General features: G+C 56.6%; 1 protein-coding gene across 1 annotated transcript in view; it reads right to left on the bottom strand.

Annotated features, from left to right (window-relative positions):
- The window catches only part of LOC130263357 (neuralized-like protein 4), a 35832-nt gene extending 13980 nt beyond the window's left edge, over positions 1-21852 (bottom strand). The window contains exons 1-11 of the mRNA XM_056510863.1: positions 21098-21852; positions 19149-19428; positions 16944-17125; positions 15055-15140; positions 14778-14940; positions 13072-13273; positions 8514-8590; positions 8189-8267; positions 7211-7380; positions 5655-5780; positions 3900-4045 (exon numbers count right to left, since the gene is read on the bottom strand). Coding sequence (XP_056366838.1) covers positions 3900-4045; positions 5655-5780; positions 7211-7380; positions 8189-8267; positions 8514-8590; positions 13072-13273; positions 14778-14940; positions 15055-15140; positions 16944-17125; positions 19149-19428; positions 21098-21641 — 2055 coding nt within the window. The 5' untranslated portion in view covers positions 21642-21852. The remainder of the gene's footprint in view (positions 1-3899; positions 4046-5654; positions 5781-7210; positions 7381-8188; positions 8268-8513; positions 8591-13071; positions 13274-14777; positions 14941-15054; positions 15141-16943; positions 17126-19148; positions 19429-21097) is intronic.
- Between the last annotated feature and the right edge of the window lie 775 nt (positions 21853-22627).

Genomic DNA, 22627 nt, shown 5'->3' with positions numbered 1-22627 from the left:
GTTACACCTGAGATACACCTGGGATAGACCTGATACACCTGAGATACACCTGGGCAGGTGAGACACACCTGGTTACACCTGGGATACACCTGGGATACACCTGAGACACACCTGAGATACACCTGGTTACACCTGAGATACACCTGAGATACACCTGGGCACGTGAGACACACCTGGTTACACCTGAGATACACCTGGGTACACCTGAGATACACCTGGGATACACCTGAGACACACCTGAGATACACCTGAGATACACCTGGGCAGGTGAGACACACCTGGTTACACCTGAGATACACCTGGGCAGGTGAGACACACCTGGTTACACCTGAGACACACCTGAGATACACCTGAGATACACCTGGGCAGGTGAGACACACCTGGTTACACCTGAGATACACCTGGGCAGGTGAGACACACCTGGTTACACCTGAGATACACCTGGGATACACCTGGGCAGGTGAGACACACCTGGTTACACCTGAGATACACAGACACACCTGGGATACACCTGGGCAGGTGAGACACACCTGGGTTATACCTGAGATTCACCTGGTTACACCTGAGATACACCTGAGATACACCTGGGATACACCTGACACAGCCCCACCCTGAGGGACCCCGCCCAGCGCTCGTCCAGCGCCTCGATGCGCACCTGGGCAGGTGAGACACACCTGGTTACACCTGGGATACACCTGGGATACACCTGAGACACACCTGAGATACACCTGGGTTACACCTGAGATACACCTGAGATACACCTGGGCAGGTGAGACACACCTGGTTACACCTGAGACACACCTGGTTACACCTGAGATACACCTGGGTACACCTGAGACACACCTGGGCAGGTGAGACACACCTGGTTACACCTGAGATACACCTGAGACACACCTGGGCAGGTGAGACACACCTGGTTACACCTGAGATACACCTGAGACACACCTGGGCAGGTGAGACACACCTGGTTACACCTGAGATACACCTGGGCAGGTGAGACACACCTGGTTACACCTGAGACACACCTGAGATACACCTGGGATACACCTGAGACACACCTGGGATAGACCTGAGATACACCTGGGCAGGTGAGACACACCTGGTTACACCTGAGACACACTTGAGACACACCTGGGCAGGTGAGACACACCTGGTTACACCTGAGATACACCTGGGCAGGTGAGACACACCTGGTTACACCTGAGACACACCTGAGATACACCTGAGATACACCTGAGACACCTGAGATACACCTGAGATACACCTGGGACACACCTGACACAGCCCCACCCGGAGGGACCCCGCCCAGCGCTCGTCCAGCGCCTCGATGCGCACCTGGGCAGGTGAGACACACCTGGTTACACCTGAGACACACCTGAGACACACCTGAGACAGACCTGGGATACACCTGAGATACACCTGAGATACACCTGAGATACACCTGAGATACACCTGGGCACACCTGAGTTACACCTGAGACACACCTGAGATACACCTGAGATACACCTGGGATACACCTGAGATACACCTGGGCAGGTGAGACACACCTGGGTTATACCTGAGATACACCTGGGCAGGTGAGACACACCTGGTTACACCTGGGACACACCTGAGATACACCTGAGATACACCTGGGCAGGTGAGACACACCTGGTTACACCTGAGATACACCTGGGCAGGTGAGACACACCTGGTTACACCTGAGATACACCTGGGATACACCTAGGCAGGTGAGACACACCTGGTTACACCTGAGACACACCTGAGATACACCTGGGACTACACCTGAGATACACCTGAGATACACCTGGGATACACCTGAGATACACCTGGGCAGGTGAGACACACCTGGTTACACCTGAGATACACCTGGTTACACCTGAGATACACCTGAGACACACCTGGGATACACCTGGGCAGGTGAGACACACCTGGGTTATACCTGAGACACACCTGGTTACACCTGAGATACACCTGAGATTCACCTGGTATACACCTGAGTACACCTGAGATACACCTGAGATACACCTGAGATACACCTGAGATACACCTGACACAGCCCCACCCTGAGGGACCCCGCCCAGCGCTCGTCCAGCGCCTCGATGCGCACCTGGGCAGGTGAGACACACCTGGTTACACCTGGGATACACCTGGGATACACCTGAGACACACCTGAGATACATCTGGTTACACCTGAGATACACCTGAGATACACCTGGGCAGGTGAGACACACCTGGTTACACCTGAGACACACCTGGTTACACCTGAGATACACCTGGGTACACCTGAGACACACCTGGGCAGGTGAGACACACCTGGTTACACCTGAGATACACCTGAGACACACCTGGGCAGGTGAGACACACCTGGTTACACCTGAGATACACCTGAGATACACCTGGGACACACCTGAGATACACCTGAGATACACCTGACACAGCCCCACCCTGAGGGACCCCGCCCAGCGCTCGTCCAGCGCCTCGATGCGCACCTGGGCAGGTGAGACACACCTGGTTACACCTGAGATACACCTGGGATAGACCTGATACACCTGAGATACACCTGGTTACACCTGAGATACACCTGAGATACACCTGAGATACACCTGGGCAGGTGAGACACACCTGGTTACACCTGAGATACACCTGAGATACACCTGAGATACACCTGGTTACACCTGAGACACACCTGGGCAGGTGAGACACACCTGGTTATACCTGAGATACACCTGAGATACACCTGGTTACACCTGAGACACACCTGAGATACACCTGGGTTATACCTGAGACACACCTGGGCAGGTGAGACACACCTGGTTACACCTGAGACACACCTGGGATACACCTGAGACACACCTGGGCAGGTGAGACACACCTGGTTACACCTGAGATACCTGGGGACACCTGAGATACACCTGGGATACACCTGAGATACACCTGAGATACACCTGGGCAGGTGAGACACACCTGGTTACACCTGAGATACACCTGGGATACACCTGGGCAGGTGAGACACACCTGGTTACACCTGAGATACACCTGGGCAGGTGAGACACACCTGGTTACACCTGAGACACACCTGGGTTATACCTGAGATACACCTGGGCAGGTGAGATACACCTGAGACACACCTGAGATACACCTGGGATACACCTGGGATACACCTGGGCAGGTGAGACACACCTGGTTACACCTGAGATACACCTGGTTACACCTGAGATACACCTGAGACACACCTGAGATACACCTGGGCAGGTGAGACACACCTGGGTTATACCTGAGACACACCTGGTTACACCTGAGATACACCTGAGATACACCTGGGATACACCTGACACAGCCCCACCCTGAGGGACCCCGCCCAGCGCTCGTCCAGCGCCTCGATGCGCACCTGGGCAGGTGAGACACACCTGGTTACACCTGGGATACACCTGGGATACACCTGAGATACACCTGGGCAGGTGAGACACACCTGGTTACACCTGAGACACACCTGGGATACACCTGAGATACACCTGGGCAGGTGAGACACACCTGGTTACACCTGAGATACACCTGGTTACACCTGAGATACACCTGGGATACCTGGGGGCGGGACTTCCCATCTGACCACACCCACTCCTGGGCGTGTCCCCCCACCCCTTTAAGCCCCGCCCACACCGGCCACACCCACTCTCTTAAAGCGACAGCGCCCTTTTCTTGTCCCTCCCCCACCCTGGGGGCGGGGCTTCCCATCTGACCACACCCACTCCTGGGTGTGTCCCACACCCTCACCTCTTCAAGCCCCGCCCACACCCACTCTCTTAAAGCCACAGCGCCCTTTTCTCCCTCCCCATCCCTCCCCTCCCCGCGCAGCGACCACGCCCACGGCGGGCGTGGCCCCCGTTAGCCCCGCCCACCTCGAAGAGCTCTCCTGGCCGCAGGTGGGAGCGGCTGAAGACCAGCCCGTGGCAGTAGCCGGCCACGCGCGCGGCCCCCAGGCCCTCGGCCGCCAGCGCCACGTTCTGGCCGCAGCGGCCGTGGAAGCGCTGGCACGGCCCCGGCGCTGCCGGACACGGCGACAGGTCAGCGGGGCCGGGCAGGGGGCGGGCAGGGGGGTGGGCAGTGGGTGGGTGTGGCCAGTGGGCAGGGGCAGTGGGCAGTGGGTGTGGGCAGCGGGCAGTGGGTGGGCAGTGGGTGTGGGCAGTGGGCAGTGGGTGTGGGCAGTGGGTGTGGGCAGTGGGCAGTGGGCAGTGGGCAATGGGCAGTGGGCAGTGGGTGGGCAGTGGGCAGTGGGTGTGGGCAGTGGGTGTGGCAATGGGCAGTGGGTGTGGGCAGTGGTCAGGGGTCACTGGGTGTGGGCAGTGGTCAGGGGTCAGCAGGGGGGCGGGGGTGGGCAGTGGGTAGGCAGTGGTCAGTGGGCAGTGAGTGGGTGTGGGCAGTGGGCAGGGGTCACTGGGTGTGGGCAGTGGGCAGTGGGCTGTGGGTGTGGGCAGTGGGCAGTGGGTAGGACAGTGGGCAGTGGGCAGTGGGCAGTGGGTGTGGGCAGTGAGGTGGGCAGTGGGCAGTGGGCAGTGGGTGTGGGCAATGGGCAGTGGGCAGTGGGCAGCGGGCAGGGGGTGTGGGCAGTGGGGGTGGGCAGTGGGTGTGGGCAGTGGGTGTGACAATGGGTGGGCAGTGGTCAGTGGGCAGTGGTCAGTGCTGTAGTCAGTGACATGAACAGTGGGCAGTGGGCAGTGGGTGTGGGCAGTGGTCAGGGGTCACTGGGTGTGGGCAGTGGGCAGTGGGATGGGCAATGGGCAGTGGTCAGTGGGCAGTGGGTGTGGGCAGTGGGCAGTGGGTGGGCGTGGGCAGTGGTCAGTGGGCAGTGGGTGTGGGCAGTGGGCAGTGGGCAGTGGGTGGGCAGTGGGCAGGGGTCACTGGGTGTGGGCAGTGGGTGTGGGCAGTGGGTGTGGGCAGTGGGTGTGGGCAGTGGGTGTGGGCAGTGGGTGTGGGCAGTGGGTGTGGGCAGTGGGTGTGGGCAGTGGGTGTGGGCAGTGGGTGTGGGCAGTGGGCAGTGGGCAGTGGGTGTGGGCAGTGGGCAGTGGGTGTGGGCAGTGGTCAGGGGTCAGCAGGGGGGCAGGGGGTGGGCAGTGGGTGGGTGTGGGCAGTGGGCAGTGGGTGTGGGCTGTGGGTGGTGCAGTGGGTGTGGGCAGTGGGTGTGGGCAGTGGTCAGGGGTCAGCAGGGGGGCAGGGGGTGGGCAGTGGGTGGGTGTGGGCAGTGGGCAGGGGTCAGTGGGCAGTGGGTGGGCAGTGGGCAGTGGCCTGGGGTCAGTGGGTGTGGTCACTGGGCGTGGCCATTGGGATGGAGTAATCGGGGAGGGGACATGGGGGGGGCACCTCCCAGTGCTCCCAGTATAACACAGCCCATCCCAGTCCCCTCCCAGTTAACCCCAGTCCATCCCAGTCCCTCTCAGTCCATCCCAGTCCCCCCCAGTTCCTCCCAGTCCATCCCAGTCCAGCCCAGTCCAGCCCAGTCCATCCCAGTCCCCCCAGTTCCCTCCCAAACCCCCAGTCCATCCCAATCCCCTCCCAGTCCCATCCCAGTCACCCCCAGTCCCCCCCAGTTCCCTCCCAGTCCCTCCCAGTCCCCCCCAGTGCATCCCAGTCCCCCCCAGTTCCCTCCCAGCGCACACCTGGTGAGGGGGGCGGGGCTTTCTCCGGCCCCGCCCCCTGGTTCAGGCTGTTGTCGGCCGGGCCGGTGGCGCCGGTCAGGGACACCTGGACACACTGACCATAGAGATCCACCACGGCGTACACCTCTGGGGAAGGACACCTGTGTCACCTGTGTCACCTCACTGTCACCTGTGTGGCCCTGTGTCACCTGTGTCATCTGTGTCACCTGTCACCTGTGTGTCATTGTCACCTGTGTCACCTGGACACACTGACCATAGAGATCCACCACGGCGTACACCTCTGGGGAAGGACACCTGTGTCACCTGTGTCACCTGTGTGTCACCTGTGTGCTACCTGTGTCACCTCACTGCCACCTGTGTCACCTCACTGTCACCTGTGACACGTCACTGTCACCTGGACACACTGACCATAGAGATCCACCACGGTGTGCACCTCTGGGGAAGGACACCTGTGTCACCTGTGTGTCACCTCATTGTCACCTGTGTGTCACCTGATTGTGTCACCTGTGTGTCACCTGTGTCATCTGTGTCACCTGTCACCTGTGTGTCATTGTCACCTGTGTCACCTGGACACACTGACCATAGAGATCCACCATGGTGTACACCTCTGGGGACAGCAGTGTCACCTGTCACCTCTCTGTCACCTCTGTGCTCTCACAGTCACCTGTGTATTACTGTCACCCGTGTCACCTCAGTCACATGTGTCACCTGTGTCACCTCAGTGTAATCTCAGGTCCCCAATCCCCCCAAATGCCCCCAAATCCCCTCAATGTCCCCAATGTCCCCCAGTGTCCCAAATCCAACCAATCCCCCCAACGTCCCCAGTGTCCCCAATCCCCCCAGTGTCCCCAAAGTCCCCAGTGTCCCAAATGTCCCCAAACCCCCCAATCCCCCCAGTGTCCCCCAGTGGTCCCAATCCCCCCAATGTCCCTCAATGTCCTCAATTTCCACAGTGTCCCCAAATCCTCCCAATCTCCCCAATCCCCCCACTGTCCCAATGTCCCCAATCCCCCCAAATCCTCCCCGTGTCCCCAAACCCCCCAATGTCCCCACTGTCCCAATCTCCCCAAACCCCCAAGTGTCCCCCAGTGTCCCCCAGTCCCCAATGTCCCCAAATCTCCCCCACTGTCCCCAGTGTCCCCAATGTCCCCAATGTCCCCAATGTCCCCAATCCCCCCCAGTGTCCCCAATGTCCCCAAATCCCCCCAGTGTCCCCAATGTCCCCAATGCCCCCAGTGTCCCAACGGTCCCAATGTCCCCAAATCCCCCCAGTGTCCCAACTGTCCCCATGTCCCAAATCCCCCCACTGTCCCCAGTGTCCCCAATGTCCCCAAATCCCCCCAGTGTCCCCAATGTCCCAAATGTCCCCAAATCCCCCCAGTGTCCCCAATGTCCCCCAATCCCCACACTGTCCCCAGTGTCCCCACTGTCCGAATCCCCCCAATGTCCCCAACCCCCCCAATCCCCCCGATGTCCCCAACCCCCCCAACGTCCCCGATGTCCCCAATCCCCCCGATGTCCCCAACCCCCCCAGTGTCCCCCCGGTGTCCCCACACCTGGTGGCAGCCCCGAGCAGGCCACGCCCTGGTCGGTGCCGTCGATGAAGTAGCGCAGCTCCCCTCCCCCCGTGCGCATCATCCCGATCCGCGCCCCCGTGCCCAGCGCGTCCAGGTCACAGCCGTAGTTATTGCGCATGGTGTTCCCGTCCTGCATGATGGCCGTGCCACTGCGGGGACAGGGGACATTGGGGACATTGGGGGCATTGGGGACATTGGGGACACTGGGGACACTGGGACAGGTCACAGCCGTAGTTATTGCGCATGGTGTTCCCGTCCTGCATGATGGCCGTGCCACTGCGGGGACAGTGGGGACATTGGGGACATTGGGGACACTGGGGACATTGGGGACATTGGGGACATTGGGGACACTGGGACAGGTCACAGCCGTAGTTATTGCGCATGGTGTTCCCGTCCTGCATGATGGCCGTGCCACTGCGGGGACAGGGGACACTGGGGACATTGGGGGGATTGGGGGACATTGGGGACATTGGGGACATTGGGGACATCGGGGAGGATTGGGGACATTGGGGACACTGGGGACATTGGGGACATTGGGGGGATTGGAGGGATTGGGGGGATTGGGGACATTGGGGACACTGGGGACACTGGGGACATTGGGGGGATTGGGGACATTGGGGGGATTGGGGACATTGGGGACATCCTGGGGACATTGGGGACACTGGGGACATTGGGGGGATTGGGGACAGTGAGGAGATTGGGGACACCCAGGACACTCCAGGCTCCCTTGGGGACATTGGTGACATTTTGGGGACACCCGGGACAGGAGGAACAAAGAGGGATGACATTGGTGGCCCCCAAGGATGTCCCCAAGTGTCCCCAGGTGTGTCCCCAGCTGTCCCCAGGTGTCCCCAGGTGTCCCCAGGTGTCCCCAGGTGTCCCCAGATGTCCCCAGGTGTCCCCAGCGGTGTCCCTGTGTGTCCCCAGCTGTCCCCAGCTGTCCCCAGGTGTCCCCACCTGAGCATCCAGGTGTCGTAGTCGATGTCCGTCATGGTGTTGGGGAACTCCAGGTCCTCGGGGCGGATGGCGGTGACACCTGGGGACACACAGGGACACCTCTGTCACCAAATGTCCCCAAATGTCCCCAATCCCCCCCAATGTCCCCAAATTCCCTCAATGTCCCCAAATGTCCCAAATCCCCCCCAATGTCCCCACTGTCCCCAATGTCCCCAATGTCCCCAATGTCCCCCCTGTCCCCAATGTCCCCATATCCCCAATGTCCCCAATGTCCCCAATGTCCCCAGTGTCCCCAATGTCCCCAGTGTCCCCAGTGTCCCCTCACCGGCCTCGATGGACCCCGACCATCGATCCACCATTTTCTGGATGACGATCTCGAACAGCTCCCCGTCCCTGAGGGCCCTGGGACCCCAAAAACGGGGAAAAGAACCCAAAATTAACCCAAAAATGGGGAGAAGAACCCAAAATTAACCCAAAAACGGGGAAATTAACACAAAATTAACCCAAAAATGGGGAAATTAACACAAAATTAACCCAAAAACGGGGAAATTCACCCAAAATTAATCCAAAAACGGGGAAAAGAACCCAAAATTAACCCAAAAATGGGGAAATTACCCCAAAATTAACCCAAAAATGGGGAAATTAACACAAAATTTACCCAAAAACGGGGAATGAACCCAAAATTAACCCAAAAACGGGGAAATTACCCCAAAATTAACCCAAAAATGGGAAATTCACTCAAAATTAACCCAAAACCGGGGAAATTAACATAAAATTAACCCAAAAATGGGGAAATTAACACAAAATTAACCCAAAAACAGGGAAAAGAACCCAAAATTAACCCAAAAATGGGGAAATTCACCCAAAATTAACCCAAAAATGGGGAAAAGAACCCAAAATTAGCCCAAAAATGGGGAAATTAACACAAAATTAACCCAAAAATGGGGAAATTACCCCAAACACACAGCTCCCTGTTCATCAGGGCCCTGGGACCCCAAAAACGGGGAAAAGAACCCAAAATTAACCCAAAAACGGGGAAATTCACTCAAAATTAACCCAAAAATGGGGAAATTAACCCAAAATTAACCCAAAAAACGGGGAAAATAACCCAAAATTAATCCAAAAATGGGGAAAAGAACACAAAATTAACCCAAAACCGGGGAAATGACCCCAAAATTAACCCAAAACCGGGGAAATGACCCCAAAATTAACCCAAAAACGGGGAAATTACCCCAAAATTAACCCAAAAATGGGGAAATTAACACAAAATTAACCCAAAAACGGGGAAAAGAACCCAAAATTAACCCAAAAATGGGGAAAAGAACCCAAAATTAACCCAAAAATGGGGAAAAGAACCCAAAATTAGCCCAAAAATGGGGAAATTAACACAAAATTAACCCAAAAACGGGGAAAAGAACCCAAAATTAACCCAAAAACGGGGAAATTAACACAAAATTAACCCAAAAATGAGGAAATTACCCCCAAAATGGGGAAATTCACTCCAAATTATCCCCAAAACAGGGAAAAGAACCCAAAATTAACCCAAAAAAACGGGGAAAAGAACCCAAAATTAACCAAAAACAGGGAAATTAACCCAAAAATGGGGAAATTCATCCAAAATTAACCCAAAAACAGGGAAAATAACCAAAAATTATCCCAAAAAATGGAAAAAAATCATCCGAGAACGATCCCAAAAACAGGGAAATTCACCCAAAATTATCCTAAAAATCTGGAAATTCACCCCAAATTATCCTAAAAATGGGGAAACTCACCCAAAATTATCCTAAAAACACCCAAAATTATCCCAAAAAACAGGGGAATGCCCCCAAAATGATCCCAAAAATTGGGGAAATTCACCCAAAATTATCCCAAAATTGGGAAACTACCCCAAGAATGTGGAATTGACCCCAAAAGTTTCCCCAAAAATGGGGCACCCCGTGATTTTTACGGGTTTTTTTTGGGATTTCACCATTCCTGGGCCGATTTTCCCCGGGATTTTTTTGGGATTTTTGGATATTTTGGGATATTTTGGGTTCTCTCACTGGTTGGAGATGGTGATGGCACAGCTGAATTTGGAGCAGCAGCTCCACCAAAATTTAGGGTTTGGTTTGGGTTGGGATTGGGCGATTTTAACGGGGTTTTTTTGGGATTTCACCATTCCTGGGCGGATTTTCTCCGGGATTTTTTTGGGATTTTGGGATATTTTGGGATATTTTTGGCTCCCTCACTGGCTGGAGATGATGATGGCGTCGTTGAACTCGGAGCAGCAGCTCTGCCACAATTTGGGGCTGGATTTGGGGTTGGGTTTGGGTGATTTTTACGGGATTTTTTCGGGATTTCACCATTCCTGGGCCGATTTTCCCCAGGATTTTTTGGGGATTTTTGGCTATTTTCGGATATTTTGGCTCCCTCACCGGTTGGAGATGACGATGGTGTTGTTGATCTCAGAGCAGCAGCTCTGCCACAATTTGGGGTCGGGTTTGGGTGATTTTAACGGGGTTTTTTTAGGTTTTTTTGGGATTTTGCTATTCCTGGGTCGATTTTCCCCAGGATTTTTTTGGGATTTTTGGATATTTTGGGATATTTTGGGTTCTCTCACTGGCTGGAGATGGTGATGGCACAGCTGAATTTGGAGCAGCAGCTCCACCAAAATTTAGGGTTTGGTTTGGGTTGGGATTGGGCAATTTTAACGGGGTTTTTTTGGGATTTCGTGATTCCTGGGCCGATTTTCTCCGGGATTTTTTTGGGATTTTGGGATATTTTGGGATATTTTTGGCTCCTTCACTGGTTGGAGATGACGATGGCGTCGTTGAACTTGGAGCGGCAGCTCTGCCACAATTTGGGGCTGGATTTGGGATTAGGTTGAGTTTTGGTGATTTTTATGGGTTTTTTTTGGGATTTCGTGATTCCTAGGTGGACTTTCTCTGGGATTTTTTTGGAATTTTGGGATATTTTGGGTCCCTCACCGGTTGGAGATGACGATGGCGTCGTTGAACTCGGAGCAGCAGCTCTGCCACAATTTGGGGTTAGTTTTGGTGATTTTAACGGGGGTTTTTTTGGGATTTCACCATTCCTGGGCCGATTTTCCCCGGGATTTTTTTGGCTATTTTGTGATATTTGGGTCCCTCACCGGTTGGAGATGACGATGGCATCACTGAACTCGGAGCGGCAGTTCTGCCACTATTTGGGGCTGGATTTGAGTTGAGTTTTGGTGATTTTAATGGGATTTTTTTGGGATTTTACCATTCCTGGGCCGATTTTCCCCGGGATTTTTTTGGGAATTCCCTGATTTTGGGTCCCTCACCGATTGGAGATGACAATGGCGTCGTTGAACTCGGAGCAGCCGCTCTGCCACAATTTGGGGCTGGACTTGGGGCTGGGTTTGGGTGATTTTTACTGGGATTTTTTTGGGATTTCGTGATTCCTGGGCCGATTTTCCCCGGGATTTTTTTGGGATTTTTGGCTATTTTGGGATATTTTTAGGTTCTCTCACTGGCTGGAGATGGTGATGGCACAGCTGAATTTGGAGCGGCAGCTCTACCAAAATTTAGGGTTTGGTTTGGGTTGGGATTGGGCGATTTTAACGGGGTTTTTTCGGGATTTCACCATTCCTGGGCTGATTTTCTCCGGGATTTTTTGGGATTTTGGGATATTTTGGGATATTTTTGGCTCCTTCACTGGTTGGAGATGACAATGGCGTCGTTGAACTCGGAGCAGCAGCTCTGCCACAATTTGGGGCTGGATTTAAGTTGAGTTTTGGTGATTTTAACAGGGAATTTTGGGATTTCGCCATTCCTGGACCGATTTTCCCCGGGATTTTTTTGGGATTTTGGGATATTTTGGGTCCCCTCACCGGTTGGAGATGACGATGGCGTCGTTGAACTCGGAGCAGCAGCTCTGACACTATTGGGGGTTAGTTTTGGTGATTTTTACCGGGATTTTTTTGGGATTTCACCATTCCTGGGCCGATTTTCCCCGGGATTTTTTGGGGATTTTTGGCTATTTTGGGATATTTTGGGTCCCTCACCGGTTGGAGATGACGATGGCATCACTGAACTTGGAGCAGCAGCTCTGCCACAATTTGGGGCTGGATTTGGGGCTGGGTTTGGGTGATTTTTACTGGGATTTTTTTGGGATTTCACCATTCCTGGGCTGATTTTCCCCGGGATTTTTTTGGCTATTTTGGGTCCCTCACCGGCTGGAGATGACGATGGCGTCGTTGAACTCGGAGCGGCAGCTCTGCCACAATTTGGGGTTAGTTTTGGTGATTTTTACTGGGTTTTTTTGGGATTTCGTGATTCCTGGGCCGATTTTCCCTGGGATATTTTTGGGAATTCCCTGATTTTGGGTCCCTCACTGGCTGGAGATGACGATGGCGTCGTTGAACTCGGAGCGGCAGTTCTGACACTATTTGGGGTTAGTTTTGGTGATTTTAACGGGGATTTTTTTAGGATTTCATGATTCCTGGGCCGATTTTCCCCGGGATTTTTTTGGGAATTCCCTGATTTTGGGTGCCCCCTCACCAGTTGGAGATGACGATGGCGTCGTTGAACTCGGAGCGGCAGCTCTGCCACTATTTGGGGTTAGTTTTGGTGATTTTACCGGGTTTTTTTTGGGATTTCACCATTCCTGGGCCGATTTTCCCCGGGATTTTTTTGGGGATTTTTTTGGGAATTCCCTGATTTTGGGTGCCCCCTCACCGGTTGGAGATGACAATGGCGTCGTTGAACTCGGAGCGGCAGCTCTGCCACAGTTTGGAGTTGGATTTGAGTTTTGGTGATTTTAACGGGGAATTTTGGGATTTCGCGATTCCTGGGCCGATTTTCCCCGGGATTTTTTTGGGGATTTTTTTGGGAATTCCCTGATTTCGGGTGCCCCCTCACCGGTTGGAGATGACGATGGCGTCGTTGAACTCGGAGCGGCAGTTCTGGCGCAGCGCGGTGCGGCCGCCGTTGGTGATGACGGCGTTGGCGCCGTGCAGCCGGTGGAAGCGCAGGTCGCTGGGGGACGCGCCGGGGCTGCCGCTCTCGGGGCTGTCCCCGACACTGTCACCCTCCGAGCCCTCCCCGGGCACGGCCGCCACCTCTGGGGACACAGAGGGAGTGGGTTGTCCCCGAATGGTGTCCCCAAGGTGGCCCCAGAGCCAAACGGTGTCACAAATGTTGGCAATGTTCTCGTTACCCTCCGTGTCATCAATGTCCCCAAATGTCCCCGACCCTCCCAGTGTCCCCAGCGACCCAAATTCTCCCAATGTCCCAAATAAGCCAAATGTCCCCAAATGTCCCCAATGTCCCCTGATATCCCCAGTGTCCCCAGTGTCCCCCCAATGTCCCCTGATATCCCCAATGTCCCCAGTGTCCCCCAATGTCCCCAGTGTCCCCAATCCCCCCACTGTCCCCAATGTCCCCACTGTCCCCAGAGCTGTCACCCACCTCCCTCCTCCACGATGGTGGCCTGCGCCGCCTGCCCGTACAGGTCCTGTCCTGACCCCAATGTCCCCAATGTCCCCAATGTCCCCCAATGTCCCCAGTGTCCCAATGTCCCCAATCCCCAAGTCCCCCCGCTGTCCCCACTGTCACCCACCTCCCTCCTCCACGATGGTGGCCTGTGCCGCCTGCCCGTACAGGTCCTGTCCTGACCCCAATGTCCCCCAGTGTCCCCATTATCCCAAATCCCCCCAATGTCCCGGATGTCCCCATGTGTCCCCAATGTCCCCAATCCCCCCAGTTTCCCCAATGCCCCCAATGTCCCCAATTCCTCCAGTGTCCCCAATGTCCCCCAATGTCCCCATTATCCCAGTGTCCCCAATCCCCCCAAGTGTCCCCAATGTCCCCAATGTCCCCAGTGTCCCCATTATCCCAATGTCTCCAATCCCCTCCAATGTCCCCAATATCCCCAATCCTCTCAATGTCCCCAATGTCTCTGTTGTCGCCAATGTCCCCAGTGTCCCCAATCTCCCAATGTCCCCAATGTCCCCAATGCCCTGGCTGTCCCCACTGTCACCCACCTCCCTCCTCCACGATGGTGGCCTGTGCTGCCTGCCCGTACAGGTCCTGTCCTGACCCCAATGTCCCCAGTGTCCCCATTATCCCAATGTCCCCAATCCCCCCAATGTCCCCAATCCCCCCGGATGTCCCCAATGCCCTGGCTGTCCCCAGTGTCACCCACCTCCCTCCTCCACGATGGTGGCCTGTGCTGCCTGCCCGTACAGGTCCTGTCCTGACCCCAATGTCCCCAGTGTCCCCAGTGTCACCCACCTCCCTCCTCCACGATGGTGGCCTGCGCCGCCTGCCCGTACAGGTCCTGTCCTGACCCCAATGTCCCCAGTGTCCCCAGTGTCACCCACCTCCCTCCTCCACGATGGTGGCCTGTGCCGCCTGCCCGTACAGGTCCTGTCCTGACCCCAATGTCCCCAATGTCCCCAATCCCCCCCATGTCCCCAATGTCCCCAAAGTCCCCAAGTCCCCAGTGTCCCCATTATCCCAAATCCCCCCCCAATGTCCCCAATGTCCTGGATGTCCCCAGTGTCCCCAATGTCCCCAGTGTCCCCAATGTCCCCAATCCCCCCGCTGTCCCCAGTGTCACCCACCTCCCTCCTCCACGATGGTGGCCTGTGCCGCCTGCCCGTACAGGTCCACCACGGCGTACACGTTGGGGGGCACGTTCCAGGCGGCCGGGCCCTGCGGGGCCCCGTTGACGAAGAAGTGCAGCGTCCCGTCCTCCCTGCGCACCACCCCCACCGTGTCCCCCGCCTGTCCCCCGGCGTGGGGGGGGGGGCACAGCGGTGTCACCGGGGCCGGGTGACGCGCCGGGTGTCCCCTCGGTGTCCCCCCCCCCCCAGGGTTGTCACCCCCCAACCCCCACACCTTGAGGCGGTCGAGGTTGTGGCCGTACTCGTCCAGCACGGTGGTGCCGTTGTGCATGACGCCGTTGCCGGTCATCATCCAGGTGCCTGGGGACAGGGGGGACGTTGGGGACATCCGGGGGACGTTGGGGGGGATTGGGGACATTGGGGACATCCAGGAGATTGGGGACATTGGGAGGATTGGGGGACATTTGGGGACATCCAGGAGATTGGGGACACTGGGGGAATTAGGGGGATTGGGGGCATTGGGGACATTGGGGACATGCAGGGGACATTGGGGACATTGAAGGGATTTGTGACAATTGGGGGACTGGGGACATTGGGCACATTGGGGGGATTAGGGACATTGGGGGGGATTGGGGACATTGGGGACATTGAAGGGATTGAGGACATTTGGGGGATTGGGGACACTGGGGGCATTGGAGACATTGGAGGGATTGGGGACAGTGGGGGACACTGGGGACACTGGGAGGTTTTGGGACATTGGGGACATTGGGGGGGATTTGGGACATTGGGGACATGCAGGAGACATTGGGGACATTGAAGGGATTTGGGACATTTGGGGGACTAGGGACATTGGGGACATTGGGGGGATTGGGGACATTTGGGACATCCAGGAGATTGGGGACATTTGGGACATTAGGGGGATTGGGGTCATTGGGGACATCCAGGGGACACTGGGGACATTGGGGACATTGAGGGGATTGGGGACATCCAGGGGACATTGGGGGCATTGGGGACACTGGGGACATTTGGGAGATTGGGAACATCCAGCAGCTCAAGGACACTGGGGACATCCAGAGGACACTGGGGACATCAGGGGGATTGGGGACATTGGGGTCATTGGGGTCATTGGGGTCATTGGGGACATCCAGGACATTGGTGACACACACACCTCAAGGGTACAGGGACAGGAAAATGTCACCTCAGGCACATGAGAATTGTCATTTTGGGGACACTGAGAGTCACCTCAGGGACACAGGGATGGCACCTTGGGGACATTGGGGACTCATCTGAGCGTGGGTTGGTCACAGGTGACACACAGGTGACACTGGGGTGACACAGGTGACACACCTGAGTGCAGGTTGGTCATGGTGGGGTTGGGATGGTGACACTGAGGTGACACTGAGGTCACACAGGTGACACACAGGTGACATTGAGGTGACACAGGTGACACTGAGGTGACACTGGTGACACACAGGTGACACACAGATGACACAAAGGTGACACTGGGGTGACACAGGTGACACTGGGGTGGCACAGGTGACACACAGATGACACACAGGTGACAATGAGGTGCCCCAGGTGTCTCACCTGAGCGCAGGTTGGTCATGGTGGGGTTGGGATGGTGACACTGAGGTCACACAGGTGACACACAGGTCACACAGGTGACACAGAGGTGACAATGAGGTGCCCCAGGTGAGTCACCTGAGTGCAGGTTGGTCATGGTGGGGCTGGGATGGTGACACTGAGGTCACACAGGTGACACACAGGTGACACAGGTGACACAGGGGTGACACTGGGGTGACACAGGTGACACACAGGTGATAATGGGGTGACACAGAGGTGACACACAGGTGACACTGGGGTGACACAGATGACACTGGGGTGACACAGGTGACACTGGGGTGACGCGGGTGGCACACAGGTGACTCACAGGTAACACAGGTGACACACAGGTGACACAGGTGATACACAGGTGACACACAGGTAACACAGGTGACACTGAGGTCACACAGGTGACACACAGGTGACACACAGGTGACACGGGTGGCACTGGGGTGACACAGGTGACACAGGTGATACACAGGTGACACACGGGTGACACAGATGACACTGGGGTGACACAGGTGACACAGGTGATACACAGGCGGCACACAGGTGACCCACCTGAGCGCAGGTTGGTCATGGTGGACGGCAGCTGCAGGTAGGCCGGGTTGTGGGTGGTGACGCCGATCTCGATGGACCCCGCCCACTTGTCCACCATCTTGTCCAGCCGCACCTGGAACAGCTCGTTGTCCCCGAGCGGCCGCGCGCTCAGCACCACGCCGTGGTTGAAGTCATCCGTGGCACTGGGGACATTGGGGACATTGGGGACACTGGGGACACTGCAGTGACACAGTGACACCATGGGGACAGTGACACAGTGACACTGCAGTGACACAGTGACACAGTGACACTGCAGTGACACAGGGACAGCTCGTTGTCCCCGAGCGGCCGCGCGCTCAGCACCACGCCGTGGTTGAAGTCATCCGTGGCACTGGGGACAGGGGACATTGGGGACAGCAGTGTCACAGGGACACAGTGTCACAGGGACACAGGGACACAGGGACAGCTCGGTGTCCCCGAGCGGCCGCGCGCTCAGCACCACCCCGTGGTTGAAATCATCCGTGGCACTGGGGACATTGGGGACAGCAGTGTCACAGGGACACAGTGTCACAGGGACACAGGGACACAGGGACAGCTCGGTGTCCCCGAGCGGCCGCGCGCTCAGCACCACCCCGTGGTTGAAGTCATCCGTGGCACTGGGGACATTGGGGACACAGTGACACAGGGACACTGCAGTGACACAGGGACACAGTGACACAGTGACACCATGGGGACAGTGACACGGCAGTGACACAGGAACAGCTCGGTGTCCCCGAGCGGCCGCGCGCTCAGCACCACGCCGTGGTTGAAATCATCCGTGGCACTGGGGACATTGGGGACATAGTGACACAGGGACACCATGGGGACAGTGATACAGTGACACAGTGACACTGCAGTGACACAGGGACACAGTGACACACTGACACAGGGACAGCTCGTTGTCCCCGAGCGGCCGCGCGCTCAGCACCACGCCGTGGTTGAAGTCATCCGTGGCACTGGGGACATTGGGGACACAGTGACACAGTGACACAGTGACACTGCAGTGACACAGTGACACCATGGGGACAGTGACACGGCAGTGACACAGGAACAGCTCGGTGTCCCCGAGGGGCCGCGCGCTCAGCACCACGCCGTGGTTGAAATCATCCGTGGCACTGGGGACAGGGGACATTGGGGACACAGTGACACAGTGACACAGTGACACTGCAGTGACACAGGGACAGCTCGTTGTCCCCGAGGGGCCGCGCGCTCAGCACCACGCCGTGGTTGAAGTCATCCGTGGCACTGGGGACATTGGGGACAGCAGTGTCACAGGGACACAGGGACACAGTGACACTGCAGTGACACAGTGACACCATGGGGACAGTGACACTGCAGTGACACAGGAACAGCTCGTTGTCCCCGAGCGGCCGCGCGCTCAGCACCACGCCGTGGTTGAAATCATCTGTGGCACTGGGGACATTGGGGACAGCAGTGTCACCATGGGGACAGCAGTGTCACAGGGACACAGGGACACAGTGACACCATGGGGACAGTGACACTGCAGTGACACAGGAACAGCTCGTTGTCCCCGAGCGGCCGCGCGCTCAGCACCACGCCGTGGTTGAAATCATCTGTGGCACTGGGGACATTGGGGACAGCAGTGTCACCATGGGGACAGCAGTGTCACAGGGACACAGGGACACAGTGACACCATGGGGACAGTGACACTGCAGTGACACAGGAACAGCTCGTTGTCCCCGAGCGGCCGCGCGCTCAGCACCACGCCGTGGTTGAAATCATCTGTGGCACTGGGGACATCGGGGACATTGGGGACACTGGGGGACATTGGGGACATTGGGGACATTGGGGACATTGGGGACATTGGGGGACATTGGGGGACACAGCAGCACAGTGTGTCTCTCATTGATCCCAACCCTCTGATGTCCCCAAATGTCCCCAGCACCCTGTGGTCACTCACTGCGGCCGCAGCGCCGTCCGGCCCTCGTTGACCCCAATGTCCCCAATTCCCCCAGTGTCCCCAATGTCCCCAATCCCCCCAGTGTCCCCAATGTCCCCAATCCCCCCAGTGTCCCCAATCCCCCCAGTGTCCCCAATGTCCCCAATGTCCCCAGTGTCCCCAAAATTCCCCCAGTGTCCCCAGTGTCCCCAATCCCCCCGGTGTCCCCAATCCCCCCAGGTGTCCCCAGTGTCCCCAGTCCCCCGGCCACCCCCGTGGTCACTCACTGCGGCCGCAGCGCCGTCCGGCCCTCGTTGACCACGGCCGCCTTCTGGCCGCAGTTGGGGTGGAACAGCAGGCGCGGGGGCGGGGCCGCGGTGGCGGTGACGGTGACCGGCCGGCGCGGTGTCCCCAGGCCGCCCTCGGGGGACAGCGCCCGCAGGATGGCGTTGTTGCGGCGCAGGCGGTCGCTGTGGTTGTGGTTGTGCACGATGGTCACCTTGACCGCCATCCCGTACAGGTCCACCACGCCGTACACCTGCTGCGGCGTCAGCGTGGTGGCCACGCCTGCGGGGACACGGGGACACGGCGGTGGTGGCACTGGGGACATGATGGTGGTGGCACCGCGGACACGGTGGTGGTGGTGGTGGGGACATGGTGGCACTGGGGACATGGCAGTGGTGGTGGGGACACGGTGGTGGTGGCACTGGGGATGTCATGGTGGTGAGGACATGGTGGTGGTGGCACTGGGGACACGGCAGTGGTGGTGGGGACATGGTGGTGGTGGCACTGCGGATGCCACGGTGATGGCACTGGGGACACTGCACTGGTAGCACTGGGGACATGGTGGTGGTGGCACCAGGGACATGACGGTGGTGGGGACATGGCAGTGGTGGCACTGGGAACACGGCGGTGGTGGCACTGGGGACACGGCGGTGGTGGCACTGGGGACATGGTAGTGGTGGCACTGGGGACATGATGCTGGTGGCACTGGGGATGCCACGGTGGTGGGGACATGGTGGTGGTGGCACTGAGGACACGGCGCTGGTGGCACTGGGGACACGGGGACACACAGGTGGTGGCACTGGGGACATGGCAGTGGCACTGGGGACATGGCGGTGGTGGGGACACGGCGCTGGTGGCACCAGGGACACAGGGACACGGTGGTGGTGGCACCGGGGACACGGCGGTGGTGGTGGTGGGGACATGGTGGCACTGGGGACATGGCAGTGGTGGTGGGGACATGGTGGTGGTGGCACTGCGGATGCCACGGTGGTGGCACTGGGGACACTGCACTGGTAGCACTGGGGACATGGCTGTGGTGGCACTGGGGACATGATGCTGGTGGCACCAGGGACATGACGGTGGTGGGGACATGGCAGTGGTGGCACTGGGGATGACGTGGTGGTGGCAGTGGGGACGATGTGATGGTGGCACCAGGGACACGGCAATGGTGGCACTGGGGACGTGGTGGTGATGGCACTGGGGACACTGCAGTGGTGGCACTGGGGACATGGCACTGGTGGCACTGGGGATGCCACGGTGATGGCACTGGGGACACACAGGTGGTGGCACTGGGGACATGGTGGTGGTGGGGACATGGTGGTGGTGGCACTGGGAACATGGTGGTGGCACTGGGGACATGGCACTGGTGGCACTGGGAACATTGCTGTGGTGGCAATGGGGACATTACTGTGGTGGCACTGGGGACATGGTGGTGGCACTGGGGATATGCTGAGGACAGTGGGGACATCGCTGTGGTGGCACTGGGGACGTGGCACTGGTGGCACCAGGGATGCCATGGTGGTGGCACCAGGAATGTGGTGGGGACATGGAGGGGACAGATGGGGACATGGCACTGGTGGCACTGGGGACATGATGGTGGCACTGGGGACACCGCAGTGGTGGCACCAGGGACATGATGGTGGCACTGGGGACACCGCAGTGGTGGCACCGGGGACATGGCACTGGTGGCACTGGGGACATGATGGTGGCACTGGGGACATGATGGTGGCACCGGGGACATGGCACTGGTGGCACTGGGATTTGGGGTGGGTTTTGGGGTGGTTTGGGGTCAGTTCTGGGATGAATTTTTGGGGGATTTTTGGGTCAGTTCTGGGGTGGATTTTGGGGTCAGTTTGAGGATGGATTTTGGGGCAGTTTCAGGGGATTTTGGGTCAGTTTGAGGATGGATTTTGGGTTTTTTTGGGGTGATTTTGGGGTTTTTTGGGCTCACCTTGGTCCACACCATTGATGTAGAAGTGCAGGGGCAGTTTTGGGTTAATTTTGGGGTTTTTTGGGGTCAGTTTAAGGATGGATTTTGGGGCAGTTTCAGGGGATTTTGGGTCAGTTCTGGGCTGGATTTTGGGATGGATTTTGGGTTTTTTTGGGGTTATTTTGGGTTTTTTGGGCTCACCTTGGTCCACACCATTGATGTAGAAGTGCAGGGGCAGTTTTGGGTTAATTTTGGGGTTTTTTGGGGTCAGTTTAAGGATGGATTTTGGGGCAGTTTCAGGGGATTTTGGGTCAGTTCTGGGCTGGATTTTGGGATGGATTTTGGGTTTTTTTGGGGTTATTTTGGGTTTTTTGGGCTCACCTTGGTCCACACCATTGATGTAGAAGTGCAGGGGCAGTTTTGGGTTAATTTTGGGGTTTTTTGGGGTCAGTTTGAGGATGGATTTTGGGGCAGTTTTAGGGGATTTTGGGTCAGTTTTGGGATGGATTTTGGGTTTGTTTGGGGTGATTTTGGGGTTTTTTGGGCTCACCTTGGTCCACACCATTGATGTAGAAGTGCAGGGGCAGTTTTGGGGTTTTTTGGGGTCAGTTTAAGGATGGATTTTGGGGCAGTTTTAGGGGATTTTGGGTCAGTTTTGGGATGGATTTTGGGTTTTTTTGGGGTGATTTTGGGGTTTTTTGGGGCTCACCTTGGTCCACACCATTGATGTAGAAGTGCAGGGGCAGTTTTGGGTTAATTTTGGGGTTGTTTTGGGGTGTTTTGGGGTTTTTTGGGGTCAGTTTGAGGATGGATTTTGGGTCAGTTTTAGGAGATTTTGGGTCAGTTCTGGGCTGGATTTTGGGCTGATTTGGGTTTTTTGTTTGGGTGATTTTGGGGTTTTTTGGGGCTCACCTTGGTCCACACCATTGATGTAGAAGTGCAGGGGCAGTTTTGGGTTAATTTTGGGTTTTTTGGGGTTATTTTGGGTTTTTTGGGGCTCACCTTGGTCCACACCATTGATGTAGAAGTGCAGGGGCAGTTTTGGGGTTTTTTGGGGTCAGTTTAAGGATGGATTTTGGGGCAGTTTTAGGAGATTTTGGGTCAGTTTTGGGATAGATTTTGAGATGGATTTTGGGTTAATTTTGGGGTGATTTTGGGGTTTTTTGGGCTCACCTTGGTCCACACCATTGATGTAGAAGTGCAGGGGCAGTTTTGGGTTAATTTTGGGGTCAGTTTAAGGATGGATTTTGGGGCAGTTTTAGGGAATTTTGGGTCAGTTCTGGGCTGGATTTTGGGCTGGATTTTGGGGTTTTTTCGGGTTAATTTTGGGGTTTTTTGGGGTGATTTTGGGGTTTTTTGGGCTCACCTTGGTCCACACCATTGATGTAGAAGTGCAGGGGCAGTTTTGGGGTTTTTTGGGTTAATTTTGGGGTTTTTTGGGGTTTTTTGGGGCTCACCTTGGTCCACACCATTGATGTAGAAGTGCAGGGGCAGTTTTGGGGTTTTTTGGGTTAATTTTGGGTTTTTTTGGGGTGATTTTGGGGTTTTTTG

The sequence above is a fragment of the Oenanthe melanoleuca genome, chromosome 25 (assembly GCF_029582105.1).
Source record: "Oenanthe melanoleuca isolate GR-GAL-2019-014 chromosome 25, OMel1.0, whole genome shotgun sequence".
Classification (NCBI taxonomy): Eukaryota; Metazoa; Chordata; class Aves; order Passeriformes; family Muscicapidae; genus Oenanthe; species Oenanthe melanoleuca.
Note: the sequence above shows the minus strand (reverse complement) of the source record. Positions and strands in the feature narration are given on the sequence as shown.